The sequence below is a fragment of the Phascolarctos cinereus genome, unplaced genomic scaffold, assembly GCF_003287225.1.
Source record: "Phascolarctos cinereus isolate Bilbo 61053 unplaced genomic scaffold, phaCin_HiC Scaffold_1;HRSCAF=81, whole genome shotgun sequence".
Lineage (NCBI taxonomy): Eukaryota > Metazoa > Chordata > Mammalia > Diprotodontia > Phascolarctidae > Phascolarctos > Phascolarctos cinereus.
The window spans coordinates 57,301,479-57,316,478 of NW_027555514.1; the positions used below are offsets into that span (position 1 = coordinate 57,301,479).

At 36.7% G+C, this 15,000-nt stretch overlaps 1 protein-coding gene across 1 annotated transcript in view; it reads left to right on the top strand.

Annotated features, from left to right (window-relative positions):
* Nucleotides 1–14,594, top strand: part of MALRD1 (MAM and LDL receptor class A domain containing 1) — an 844,925-nt gene extending 830,331 nt beyond the window's left edge. The window contains 3 exon segments of the mRNA XM_020966909.2: nt 10,101–10,173; nt 11,815–11,880; nt 14,280–14,594. Coding sequence (XP_020822568.2) covers nt 10,101–10,173; nt 11,815–11,880; nt 14,280–14,333 — 193 coding nt within the window. The 3' untranslated portion in view covers nt 14,334–14,594.
* Nucleotides 14,595–15,000: the final 406 nt, after the last annotated feature.

Genomic DNA, 15,000 nt, shown 5'->3' on the forward strand with positions numbered 1-15,000 from the left:
GAGCTCTGAAAGTGGCGCTGAGTGGAGAAAAGTATTTACAAGCCAGAGGAGTTTTGGAGTTATATGAATTACAGATAATTATAGAGAAATTAATGAATTATAGAGAAACAAATATTGTTGAAGAAAAGATCTCAGTTCCTTTTGAAATCTGGGATTAGAATTTTGAAAATTATATTTTTCGGAGGTCAAATTGATCTTACCAACTCATTGTAATTTCAAGCTCTTAGTTTGTCATGATACTGTACTTCAGTAGCAGAGCTACTTTCCCCTCTACTAGACTGATAACTTTCTTTGTCAGAGAAAATGCACTAGATAAATTGGGCAACATTTGGTTTTGCCTTAAGGTTAAATTACATTAAGTACAGCCATATTCATGTATTGCTGCCCTCCTCTCCCTCCTGCCTTGCAAAAAACGGTAATATAAATAGCTATTCCTTTTGATATTTCCTGGTTGCATGGCTAATGTTGTTGTTCTTTCTCCTGGGGGAGGTGATTAGGGTGACCATTTGACAGGGGGGAAAATGGGAAACCCCTGGAGCAATTCTGCATCATGTGAATGAATTTACCAAAACTAACTGGTTATCCATGTGATCTGGCTTTGTGACCCTGGATGATTAAGCCTTTCCTTTTCATTCTGTGGTATTTTTTGTTGTGGCAGTTATGTTAGAAAACCCAGTTCTCTGAACTTGTTTCACCCAAACATGTGGTTCATCTGGTTTCTTAAGTATTTGGAACTGCCCAGTTGTACACTTAGAATTTCTCCCCCTTAATTGGGTCCTCCTTTCTGGAAACATATTTGTTTGGGCTTGTTTAATGTGTTTTGCTTCTTTGTTAAGTTGGCTTTTAACACCAGTAGGACTAGTAGTAGCAACAGCAAAGTTTATAGATTTATGTTTCACTCCAGCCTGTTTATTTGTACTCTGCTTCAATCTCTCTGTCTTTCTCTGTCTGTTTCTCTGTCTCTGTCTGTCTGTCTCTCTCTCCCCTACCTCCCTCACTCACTCACTCACTTCAATCCTCTCCCCTCTCTCATCGCCATGCATCATTTTGCCTGGTACATGGTAAATAAACATTTTTCTAAATATTTCATTGGTTACAATTGATTTATTCTCTCCCATTCTGAAATCATTCCAATGTAGTCCTACATCTAAGAAAGTACAAATATATTGCCCCACACTGCAGCTGTGGGTTAGTAATTTCCAATGTGAGTAATCTTTTGGTGAGGCTGAACAAAAACAAATATGACAAGGATATAATTAACATTCATTTCATTTATTCTCAATATTCAGCAAAATTATTTGCATAAATAGGCTCAGAGTGCCAGGTGTAAGATACTTGGAGTAGTATTTGCTCCTTTTTGAAGCAACATACAAAAGAACAGGAAGGTGTTTTGTAGGAAGCACTTGGTACCGGCCATGACCTCATTGAACATGTTGCAGTTAGAAGAACACCTCATCTCTTCATATAATTATTCTGTTTCCTTCATTTAGAAAATAGACCTGTTCTCAATAGAAGTCTGCAACCCAAGAGAGTGGATATCATATTGAATGAAGACTCTAGAAATGGTCCTGAAGGATTTGGGAGGCTTTTTTTTTCATAGCAGTCTAGCTCATTAGCCACACCAGCATGCTTCCTCCCATAATTATCAGTTATTATCCATTAGTAAGCTAGATTTAATTATCTTTAAGTAAGAAGTATTTACCAGAGTAGTATAATAAGACTAGCTGCTATAAAGTATTTCTTCTATCAGAGGTCTATGATACCATTTCCCACAAGAACAAAGTCTGGGGAAAGTGGACTCAAGCTTAGAACAGATGTGCGGCAGAGAAGTTCATTGGTTAGAGTCCACAAGAAGTTCTTAAATATGATGTAAGTTATCTTCTGGGCTCCTTGTAGGGCTCTGAATCGGCTTTTTTTGTAGCTGTGTTCTCCAATGAAAACACCAAAATCGAGTATTCTTGTTCCAGAGACACTTCCAGGATCCAGGTGAAAAACTCCAAAGCCTCCATTTATTTGAAATTCTCAAGTTGTTCTTCTTGGCCAAAGTGGGAAGAAAAGACTGAGATGTTCACTGCTCCCCAGCCCCAAGTGATTCATATTTGGATGGAAGTTTTCAGAACTGAGCTCCCAGATACCTGAATTCAGACTATTGAGCTGGTTTTTACAAAAGCCCTGCAGTGTTTAACTAAGTCTTTGCCCAATCCCAAAACACTTCCTCTCAGAAGCAGTTGAAATGATGATGATGATAACAATAATAATAATATAATTTACATAGTGTTTTAATGTTTGTGAAATACACTGTACTAAGCCATGGAAATACAAAGAAATGCTAAAACGTTGTGTAATATGAAGATGTCTCTCAGAATATATTTCGTGAAGACCTGGTTATTCCATTTTCATACCTTCATACATATACAAATTACTATAAAAAGGATTTTTGTAGAACTAGGAAGCTGGTTATATAGAACAATAGCTTTCTGTGTCATCTTTTCTGTAGTAATAATTTTCCAAGGTCTGAAGGAAAAGGCCATTACTGACTAGAGATGATACAGGAAGCTTTATGGAATAAATGCTATTTGATTCTACTTTCTTCATTCTATAATACTTCATATTTTATTTTCCACATTTGATTCCCACATTTGCTTGATATTTGTCATTATTGCTCATAATGTTCTATTGCACTCATTTGCCATAATTTAATTAAATCTGCCCTGATCATGAGACATGTAGATTGTTTATAATCCTTGACTGTTAAAAGTAATTTCCTGTAACTTTTATTTATTTATCTATTTTTTATTCTTTTTGAGGTAAGTGACTTGCCCAAGGTCACACAGCTAGTAAGTGTCAAGTGTCTGAGGTTGGATTTGAACTTGGGTCCTTCTGACTCCAAGGCTGGAGCTCCATCCACTGCGCCACCCAGCTGCCCCTTCCTATGGCTTTTAAAAAACAAATCTGCGCTCCTCACTCTTTGATAATGTTAGGATCTTTGAGTAAGTCTTTGAGTAAAAAAGCGTGAACAGATTTATAAACTTTTACTGAGTATGATGATGATTCATTGCTTCATAGGTACGTCACTATTATTCCCCAGCAGTCCAGAATTTTTTCATCAAACTATATTTTCAGCATTTTTTGGCCCTATTCCCCTCTACCTATAACATATATCGAGATGTCTATTTACCTAGTTTGAAGGATCTTATCAAGTTCTTCATATAATTTCCCTACTTCTTTATCCTCTCTACCAGCTGTGGTTATCCGAGGTATAATTATCTTCACAGTGGTCATTTTGCTTATGCCTGTCATGAGTATTGCAAGGCTAAATCATCGAGCATTATATAAAATAGTGTTTCACTATCCTTGGGTTGCATTCTGAAGTAAGGAAAAGTCTAATGAAAATGTTCAGTCATTTCTCTTTATCATTACATTGCCTTCCAAGGTCACAGTGGAGTTGAAAGACAAAGGATCTGGTCTTGATGTTGTTCATTTTTGTTAGTTTTAATAAAAGAAAGCAAAGAGAAGCAAAATAAATGCAATAAATAACAAAGAAGGAATAAGTGGAAGAGGCTTATTATTTTGCATAAATATGGTACATGAGAGGAAAAGTACACAAACACGAAGCAAAAGACAGGGGAAATAAGCATCTCATGCACTTTACTTTTATCTGGACCGAAAAAGGGATAATCAAATGAACATGCGTACACACGCTTTTGGAATAGATATGCATTAAACTCAACATAAAAACTTGAGGGGACAAGTAGAGGGAAAAGGCAAATTTTAAAAGAAAGAAAAAGGAAGGGATGAGTTATAAGTAAACCAAACTTTTTAGAGCATGTGTCATAAAGGAAGGATTTAACGTTTTTGCAGAAACACAATTCTGCTAAAATGAGAAGAGAAACAATTGTTACCACCTGTTGTACCTTGGGCAGGACACAATTTTTTTAAAATTTGTGTTTATTGTATGAAGTTACTATGAGTCAACAACATGTTATTGCAATCCCCCAAATTGGAGCTACGTCAGGCTGCATTAAGAGAATTATACTCTCCTGGAATAAGGAGCCGATAATCCTAGTCACAGAATCCTGCCCTATAAATGCACAGATAGTTAATTTTGCTCTGTTCTGAGCACTACATTTTAAAAGGTCATTGATAAGCTAGTGAACATCCAGAGGGAGTTTCCTGGCTTGATGAAATCTTGGGGTTAGGGCAATTTGATGTCTAATGATTTAGACTATTCAGCATCTATTATAACCAGGATGTGAAAACAAGATGCAATATGTTGCAGCAGAAAGAGCTTTCGATTTGGATTCAAAGAACCATCCATTCAAGTCCCAGATCTGACACCTGTATCCCATTAAGCCAGTCACTTCACTTTTCAGCTTGCTCATCTGCAAAGTAAGAGTGGGAGGGGGTTTCACTAGATGGCCTCTAAGGTCCCCTCTCCTAGCCAGGAATCTATGATATGTGATCTATGACTTGACAATTGATAGAGTCATTACAAAAATTTTTGAAGCTTCCAAATTCTCATAGTTTCTTTCTACTAAATTAACATTATTAATTCAAATACAAGATGACCAAGCATTTAAATTCTGATCATCTTTTTTCAAAATATGTTGATATTTTATGAATAATCTTAAGTGATCTGTACACTTTCAAATAAACAGGAGCAAGAATGATTAGCACATCTTACATGTGTGGATACACATAGTTCTGTCAGTGGCCATTCTTTGGGGACCACAAATGGCCGTTTGATTTCACTTTTATGATTATTAAGGTGCTCATATGATTCTTTCCTGTAAGAATATCATGAGACCTCTTTAATTTTGCTAGTATAAGAAGCTTGCAGAAGTTTTGGTAGCTATTAGTAAGGAGCCTAACCATTTCAGCATATTTTTTTCCTGAAACCAGATGTAAAGAAATAAAATAAATGTACAATTTTAAAAACAAAACTTAATTTATTTTTAAGCCAATAACATGAATTATTAAATTAAACTAATATTAGCATAATAGTCCATATTTTTGTTGCTGTAACACTGAGGGGAACCTAGCACAAATAGTATTAACACTTGTTTATAATGATGATATCCATGTCTACTTTAATCCTTTGCCCCTCCAGCCTTACCATCTCTCTTCCCTGTTGTGTGTTTGATAGGGTTCTGACAAATTATAGAGAGTTACTTACGCTCTCTGATGCTCTGTTGCCCTTTAACCCTCGTTAGGGTCTTATTATTCCCTTTACTTACAATCAGACTCTGAACCACAGTTGTCTACACTGATATTACTCAATTATTTCTGAAATACACTCTGATTTCTTTTTCACTTGGTGTTCATAGCTTAACTATGCCAGAGATACTTTCCACCTCCCCACCCCCCCAATTGAATCAACCTTCAGTTCAGAGTCTCACTCATTGAAATTGATGTTGTTTTTCTCCTAGACCCATCGTGAAATATTTTTCTTAGCGCTATTCCTCTCCCTGTTAGCTACACCCAATGACATTGAAATGATTTTCTCAGTTTCCCCATTAAGTGAATTACTTTAGGGGTACAAATACTCCCTTCAAATTAAAGTGGCATGTCCAGGTGAGAATTACCCTCATTCTACCTGCATTGACATTTCTCTCACAGGCCTGGTGAAAGCTGATTTATCTCTTTGCAGCCACCATCAAAATCACATTTCCCCTGCTAGCTTCAACTACACACTCATATATTCCAAAAGGTGACAGTGTTTAAAGGGCTGTATATATGTTCATATTGTTGCACGTATTTTATACTTATACTTAATACAATTTTTTTGTAGAGTCAAGAATTTTCAACTTAGTAGAATCTGTGAAGATCATCTTTTCCAGCTCATCATTCTTTAGCAAAATTTACACAAAATAAGTTTTTCATCCACTTATATATAATGTATAAGTAATTATTTTTCCTTGCAAATTTGAGGCTTAAAATAAGTTATCCACATTTCCTAGTCTTCTCTTTTATGCTTACAACATTATATCTCTACTTCAATTACCCCTCTCCGTGAACTTTTAAGCTCTCTACAAGGTCTATGTCTTTTATCCTCAGTGTGAAGCACTGTACCTTGCTTATATTAAGTTCTCAAAAAAAAATGTTGAAATAGAAGGATAAATGAATACAAATATTATTTATGTGATCACTATGTTCCAAGAACTATGAATAGAAAAAGCTAAACAGCCTTTGTTTTCAAGGATCTTGTGTTCTCATTGGGGAGAGAACATATAAGAATGGGTCCAGCTATAGGCAGATTGAAGAGTTTATAATTCCAAAATCCTATCCATAGTCATAGTACAGATGGCAGTGAGCAGGGAGTAGAGGAGAGGAATGATAGGGTTGGGAGAAAGGAAGAGAGAGTAGAAGCAGTGGAGACTGTAAGAACTGTAGTACCTTAGGATGCGGTGGCAGGGCAGATTTTAAATTGTAGTATTCCTCCAAATCATTGGATGAAGATAGGTTGGTGAATTCCATTTTATCTAAGCAGCCAAGACATATCAGCAGGCAACAATCTAGATGGGTTCTAGGACAGACAAGGGGGGAAAAGAATGTGTAGATCAGCCCCTACAACAATGAAAATGAGTCTTCTTAGTAGCTATCTCAGGTTGGTTGAACTTATCAGAATCAGGGCAATCATTCTTTTCACACAAATGGAACTATCAACCCATGGTGGCTCCAGGCTGAAGCCTCATTATTATCAACAACTATGATATTTTAGACTATTAGGCTAAAAGATCCTTTAAAAAAAGGATCTTTAACCTAGTCAGTTTGAGTGCATCCTTCAGAAATCCAAATAGCAGTCCTTCCATGCCTCCTCATCCATATGATTCATGTTCCTGTCCTTCCATAGACCCTATAGAAGATCTTTCCTAAATACTACAGGCTTTTTTCTCTTTTAGGATTTGGGCAATGCCAGCACAACATGTAGGCTGTCCATTCTTGCCCCCTCCTTCCTACTATTATACATGGTTTTTTTGCCTCCTTTTCCATCCATACATGTACTTAAAGATAGTAACTTTTTAAGATCATTCTTCTTCAAGCATGTCCTTATTACTTTTGCCATTAGACTTTTAGCCACCACATGTCTTTCCAAATACCTTTTGGTTATCTGCAGTATTAATCCTTCCATCACTGTGTTCTTTGCACTCTGTAATTTGTACCTGTAGTGTCACAAGGAGATTATTTGTGATAAAATAGAGATCTTTTGCAGCAGAAGGCAGTTCAAAATCATGGAGAGGCCAGCAGAGTTCTTGGGTATGATTCAAGAGCTGTATGTGGACCTGTAGTCATAGAATGCAGCCCAGTTAAAGATGAAATTGTGTATCTGATTTTGTAGCAAATTACCTTAAAACCATACAGGTCTAGAAGCAAGAAAGACAACTTAAGCCACTTAATCCACGTGGAGAATTTAATGTCCACCAATCACAGTCACACTGAGAGGAGATAACTTGGGTCATGCTATCACTTATGTCCAAAGAAAAGCATCATGCATTTTCTTCTCTGGTTTTGCTATCTCTGTTCCACCCTTGACCTCATTGTGACAATAAGAGTTTGGGTGGCAACATGGTTCATAAAGAATTTAAAACGTAGAAGGACCATGGAGTTTCTCTAGTTGCTATAAGTGTTGGAGACACATCCCAAACCTTGAAACCATGAAAATACTGGAACTGTATCCCTTGATTCTGGAATGCACACTATGTTTTGAGTCAGAGAAGCTGGGAACAAATCTGATACTTACAGCTAGCAGAGATAGGTAGCAAAATGGATACAAGGCTAGGTTATGATTCAGGAAGATCTGAGTCCAAATTGGCCTCAAATACTTACTATCTGTAAGTAGCTGGACGAGTCATTTAAGTAAATCTGACTCAGCTTCATCAATTGTAAATTGGGGCTAATAATAGTATCTACTTCCCAGGATTGTCGTGAGGATTAAAAGAGGTAATATTTGTAAGAATGTTTAGTTTTACAAGTTAAATGGCTGCTTAATAAATGCTAGTTTCTTTCCTTTCTTCCGACCTGTTGGATCTTGGGAATGTCACTTAATATCATTGTGCCTCATTTTTCTCATCTGCAAAATGAGGCTGCTAGAGTAGGTCCCTTCTACCCCTAAACATATGATTCCTTCTTGGAAGAGGAGAAATTAGAAATTCTTATGGAATGGCTATCCCCTAAGGTTTTAAGGATTTGTGTGTGACTTGAGTCCGTTACATTTTGCCATACTTCTCTTATGTGATTGAGTGAAGGTCTCTCATAATTATGCAGTTTTTTCTTTTTAAAAAATGAATTATTTTTTTACTTTTCAACATTCACTTTTATAAGATTTTGAGTTATAAGATTCCCCCCCCCACTTTTCCCCTTCCCTAAGACGGCATGCAATCTGTTGTGGGCTATATATGTACAATCATATTAAATGTATTTCCACATTAGTCATGTCGTGAAAGAAGAATCAGAATAAAAAGTGAAAACCACAAAAACAACAGCAACAACAAAAAGCAAACTGCATGCTTCAATCTGCATTCAGACTCTATAGCTCTTTCTCTGGATCTGGATAGCATTTTCCACCCTGAGTCTTGGAATTGACTTAGATCATTGCATTGCTGAGAAGAGCTAAGTCTATCAAAGTTGGTCATTGTACAATGTTTATGCAGTTTTTTTTCTAACTACTCTCAAGAAACTGGTTATTACTTGACAGGTTCTCTGATCCTCTATTTAGCATATTCTGTAGTTTATTCTTCATCAAATATTCCTTAGACAGTTTCTGATTGTGTGCAGGTTTTTTTTTGTTTGTTTGCTTGTTCATTTTGTTTTGTTTTGTTTTTGGGGTGTGTGTGTGTGTGTGTGTGTGTGTGTGTGTGTGTGTGTGTGTGTGTGTTTTGACTATGACTTCTATTCAAGAGCTTTCTAGCAACTAATAAATTTTCCTTTGACACCTAAGATGCCATGTAAACAGAGGCATGATCATTTGAATCTCTAATTGACCATAGCAAGAGAGAAATTTAGACTAGGGAATGAATATGCCAATGTTAGGCTTCAGTAAGGATAGAATACAAGAGTCAAAACACCACTGAAGTCTTTAATGATACTTCAGAACTCTTAAACAAACATGTAATGCTTATTCAGTGGAATTTTGCTTAAAGGTCCCTGTCATGAGGCTGTATTTTAGTAAGTCAGTCTCTTTAGACAGGTATCCCACAACCCAAATTATATTGTGGACCAACAATAAATTGGCATGTCAAGGACCAGTAACTGCACAAAAGGAAGGAGACTAAAATGGGAGGAGCAGGAAACAGGGAGAAGAATAAAGTGAAAAGCAAAGGGTGGAAAAAAGACAAGGAAAAAAGATGGGGGGCTACAGATAGGTGGCACAGTGGATAGAGCACCGCTCCCGGAGTTAGGAGGACCTGAGTTCAAATCCGGCCTCAGATACAATACTCACTAGCTGTGTGACCCTGCGCAAGTCACTTAACCCCTATTGCCTCACCAAAACATAAAAAAATAATAAAACAAACTCTAAATTACAAAAAAAAGAGATAAGAGGAGAAGGAAGAGAAAGAGAAGAAGAAAGTAAAAAAAATGAAGGAAAAGATGACTAAGTTTATGAAAAATAAGTGTAGAAGAAAACGGAGTTAGGAGGAGAAGGAATGGGAAGAGGGAAAAGAGAAGAGGAGGCCAGTTTTTTATGTATTGGTTTTAAAAAATAATAACCTTTTGTAGTTAAACTTTGCCCTGGACATTGTGGGGCCACACACTGGTAAATGATTCTTCTGTTTTCTCTTTGGCTAAAACACTGAGATCTTAAAATCACATGCATACATTTGAAGATTTAAAAAATAAAATACTTTTGTCACTTCCTTAAAGTCGGCTGCCTTTATCTAGAAGTCTGAGGGTTCAGAGTTCAAATTACATTTGTCTTCAGGAATGTGGTTACTTTTGGAATCTTTGAATCATTTTTACTTATGGTAATGTATTCATTAAAAGTAAGCACTTGTTGGCTAGACAACGTGTCTCTCTCCTTGTTTTCTACAAGATGTAACTTGAAAATATACTTGAAAGCCTCTTTTAATTCCTACCATTCTATGTGACACTGTGTTTTAAAGGAAACCTGAAGAAACAGCTCATGCATTTGCCAATCCTACGTATGAAGATGGGAGTCGTTCAGAGGAAACAGAGGTAGGTGGCCATGAGGCCTGCATTGTTTCAATGATGGAAAATCTAAAACCACAATATTGTTCTTACATGTTTTCACATTACAAATGAACAAAGTTCTTTTGTGGAGTTATTTAAATAAGGAAAATGATGATTTCAATTTCTCTAAATTCCCAATGGGACATTTTTGGCTCTAATATATTCTCAATATGCTAGTAAAGTCAGCTCAGTGTTAAGTGACTGTGGTTACTGTTCAGATTCAAACAGTGCTGACAAATCTGGAAAATATCAGTTTAAGCCACAGAGTATTAGTCAACTATTCACAGCAAATGTCCATTGGATGTCCTCCAGTTGTTTTTTTTCCTATCCCCCAAAGTAATAAAGGGGGAAAATGTGCTCAACAAATATTCCATTCTTATTTAGGTTCAACTGTATAGAATGAGGTCTGTTACCTAGATAATCACTCAGAAGGAAGGGGTAGAAAAGGAAATTAAAGTGTGTAACATCTACCTAGTCTCATTTTGAGGCCACCCCTCATCAGTGTGATAAGAATTACAGGAGAAAGGCAATGGCAAAGAAAATTTCTTATCCTTTCCTCAGGCAATTAATTTGAGATTCCACTTGAGCATTAAATAGGATTAGCTGTGACACATTACTTAGTTTCCATAAAAAGTTTTTTTCACATCAGATTTTAGACACTAGATCAGCTTCCTTGTATTACAAACTTGGGCCTGTAGAAGCCCCAAGTTTGAATCTGTGCCCATTTTTCTCATGTTTTTTGGCCCTGTGTGATTACATTTGAGTGATTTTGTTGTCCTTGTCGTTGGGTGATTTTTCAGTTGTGTCCTACTCTTCTTGACCCCATTTGGGTTTTTCTTGGCCAAAACACTGGAATGGTTTGCCATGTCCTTCTCCAGCTCATTTTGCAGATGAGGAACTGAGCCAAATGGAGTAAAGTGACTTGCCCAGGGTCACACAGCTAGTAAGTGTCAGGCTTGATTTCAACTCATGAAGGTGTCTTCCTGATTTCAAGCCTGGTGCTCTATCCACTGCACTACCTAGCTGGACATTTGAGTGATCGTAAGCCCTTATAGTCCTTGCTTATCTAGAGACTGAAATGAAGAAGATTTTGGGCTAGATTATACTTTTTTTTCTGAGTAGTTTGCAGAGCTTTAGGCACTGCAATTGAAACCCAGGGCAACTCTTGATTTCCTTTTCTCTTTGTTTTTTTCAAGAAAGAGGTGATATAGCTCTCAATAATTCTTTTTGTAGAAGTGAAAACAAAGGGTAAGATATTTCCCAGAGCATGAAGTAAATTAACTTTGGGTGATTCATGCTGCCAATCAGGACATATGGTAAAACTGTAAGTGTATCCCCAGCCTAGAGATGAAAAAACAAGAGCTAAATATTTTAGAAACTAACTTGGATGTGCTTTCATTATTGAGATGAGAGATAGAGCAAAACATTTTTATTCTAATTGAGGAAAAAAGGAGAAAATTTAATTGTATTTCATCTTTAAATAAATTCAACTTCCACCGTCTGAAAAGTACAAATGTTATGTTGAATCCAATCAGGTTCTTTCTTGGCTGGAATCGTGTTCTTTGAGATAATATCTAAAAAGTGGTCCCTGGTTAAAAATATGGAGGTAATGTCCATCTTTTGCAGGCTTCAGGGAGTGCTGTCTTCCCAAGCATACAAATCAGTGTCTCTCCTTGGCAAGAACACACAGAGGTATGCACCAAGAACACTTTTCAAGATACTATCTAGCGTGTACACACAGCAGTCCATTTAACGACTGAAAGGAAATGCAGACACAATTTATTTTACTTTTCTGGCCAGCTAAAAGATTTCCAGCTGTGTCCCATTCTCTTCATTCCTTTCCTTAAGAATGGCAAGAGAGTTCTTGTCTCTATCTCCTGAATTTTATTTCCAGATTAAGTTGCACAATTAAAAAAATAATTTGTATTAATTGAAACAAGGTAGCTCTACCTGCTATCAGACAAAAGGTTTGATTTCTTGCATTGGGTATGGACTTAGATTTATTATGTTTCTGCTTTTTAAAAGAAAAGATTAATTTCCTCATTTCTTTCCCTTTGTGTCCCTATGACACAAGAGAAAACTGACTATTCTAATATGTATATTCTACTCAAAGTGTCTTAACTTAAAAGATTGAAAGACAATGCAGTTGTTATATAATCAAAAGGTCAAGGCTACTTACTTTTCACCTCTTTTTTGAATTAGCTTGTTGGTATCATGCCCAATATCATGGGATGGTTAGATCACTCAACTTGAAACAAGGAAAACATAGGGTTATTGATTTCAAGCTATAAGGAACTTTTAGTATCTGTAAAATCTAGCCTCTTTATTTTAATAAACTGAGGCACAATGGAATTAATGACATCACACAAGTTCATATAGGTAGGATGCAAAGTCAGGTGTTCTAGACTAGAAGCTATTCTCTCTATCTACTTTGGTATCTGGGCACTAATGCTGCCTCTGATCCATAAAGACTTTTTGCCTATAGGTGAGCCACTTAACCTCATTGTCCCTAAGCAACTCATTAAGTGTAAGTTATAGATGAGAGGTGAGGAGAATGAAACCATAGGTCTAAACAGCCCCTTCTTCCTCCATCGTACCTATCCAGAAAAAAGTTCCGTCAAATTAACTTTTGCATTGTAAATGGTAGTAGAATTTCATGTGCATGCTTGTAAAAACAAATCCCTCATTTATTATATACAAAGTCACAATGAATGTCTTTACTTTGTATGTTCCTCATATTTCTCTGTCATGGTTCCTGCATCTGGTACACTGGACCACTCCAAGTCTGAGGGTTAAGATATGCAGTTTCCTAAATAAAAACAAATTTATCATTCCTCATGTAATGCAACTGATCTAGAGATAAAAGCTGATAAAAGCAACATATAAGAAAATTCTCTGGCCTTTTAGGAATGTCCTACAGAATCCCAGAGCTTCTTCCTTGCCCAAAGTGCCCATAGCTGAGACAGATATAAATTTACCTGGGAGAAAAGTTAACTCAAACTGTCCCTGATCAGATCCACAGTACCACCAGCCAGAATCAGTTGTATGGGAATATAGCAGTTAACTCAAGCCTTCCAAGTTCCACTAGTGTACCTGGCCTAAACATTATGTGGGCAAATGCACTTATTCAGGAAGGGCCAGCTTTAAGCCTCAGGGGGAAAAACAAACAAACAAACAAACAAAAAGTGGTCCTCATTCATCTTCTTGGTGCCTTCACACTATCCAGTCTCCAGCAAAGCTGGGGAAGGAAAAAGCAATTCCATAACAGAGAATATGACCTTGCTTCAGCAATGCCTTTCCACAAATGAAGTGAGAGCATATGAGCAGGAGGAGTCCTTAGAAACTAGGCTCTCCTTGTTTCTCCTAGAAAGAAGGAGTCCTTAGAAACTAGGCTCTCCCACCATTCAGCGTTTCTATGTACTGAGTCATTTTGCAATATCTTAATGATTCCAATTAGAAAGTGAGATCAGAAGTTTTGCATGTGCTGAGCTCCAAACTTCCCAGTGCCTCAGCTTCCCTATCTGCACATCAAAGTTAACAGCACCTAACTTCTCAGGGATGTCTGAAGTTGTGTGCTTTCTCTACAACCAACAACTTCCCCAGTATCCAAATGGATGGCAGGCACTATAGGTGCTTCCAGTGCAATATCCTTTTAAAAATAGGAATTATCCATTGCCTACTGCTTTCTGCTAATCCTTCCTTCTTCCCTACTTTCTCCACCTCCTTCCCCCTCTCCAATCCCCCTCTCTACTTCCTCTCCCCTTCACAAATAGAGCAACACAATAAACCCAGTGACCAGGACACAGCTGTGAAGAGTGCCGTGAACTTCATTAGAGTAATTTTAGCTCAACTACTTAACGCAGCTCATATAGATCACAGAGTCTTTGTTTGACCCTTATCCTGAAGGCTCCACTTTCTCTAGAAGCTTTCTTTAAGGCCAAAACATAAGATGTTTTGCTTAGGCAATAGATTATTTTCCCAAAGTAAAATCCATTAGGAAGCGAGTCACATTCTGGCTTGAATCTTTGAGATGGAGCTGGTTTTTACCGCTTGAAATTCTAACTCTTCAAATGTGTTTTTTCTCCCTTCAGAATTCTGCATATTCCTTTGTCAATCCTTTGTATGGCAGTACTTCAAGAAACTAGGAGAATATTTCTGATCATCTTCAATAGTCAAATAAAACACAATTAATTCAGTTGTTCAAGTTGATAGAAAATCCCAGTTTCTGAAATTGACTAGAAATGATATTGCATACAACGGTAATGAGCAAAAATGAATGAGATTGCTCATGTGAGCTGCAGCGCTAAAAATCTTTTTATTGAGAATCATACATTTTCTGAAACCATTGTTCTGATCTTCAAGCTAGCACAGGGTCAGATGGGTAACTATATTTTCATTATGCAAACAGGCCAAATTCCAGTGTATTAATAAAAGTATTTCATTTAATAAAAACTTTCTCACTTTCCTGGTGTTTTGATTTTGTTGCTATCACTGAAAAAAATGGGAACCCTGAGCTATACAGAGATTTTAAAATGTTTATTTTAATGTTTAAAGGATCAGAGGCAAAGGGTGAACTGGCAAAGCATCCAAATAAGCTGAACCAACCAGATCAAAGCAATTTTAAGGGGGGATTAAGAGTTTCTGGTTCTGCATATTGGACACAAATGAAGTCAGTTAACATTCTATCCTTACCTTCTTAAAAACATAAAAGCTAATGCATAAATTTAACAGAAATTCTAAATGGAGGTGTATGTATTTTTCCCAGGTGTTTGGTATTCATCTCATCCAAAACTTCAGACCTTGGCGAAATTT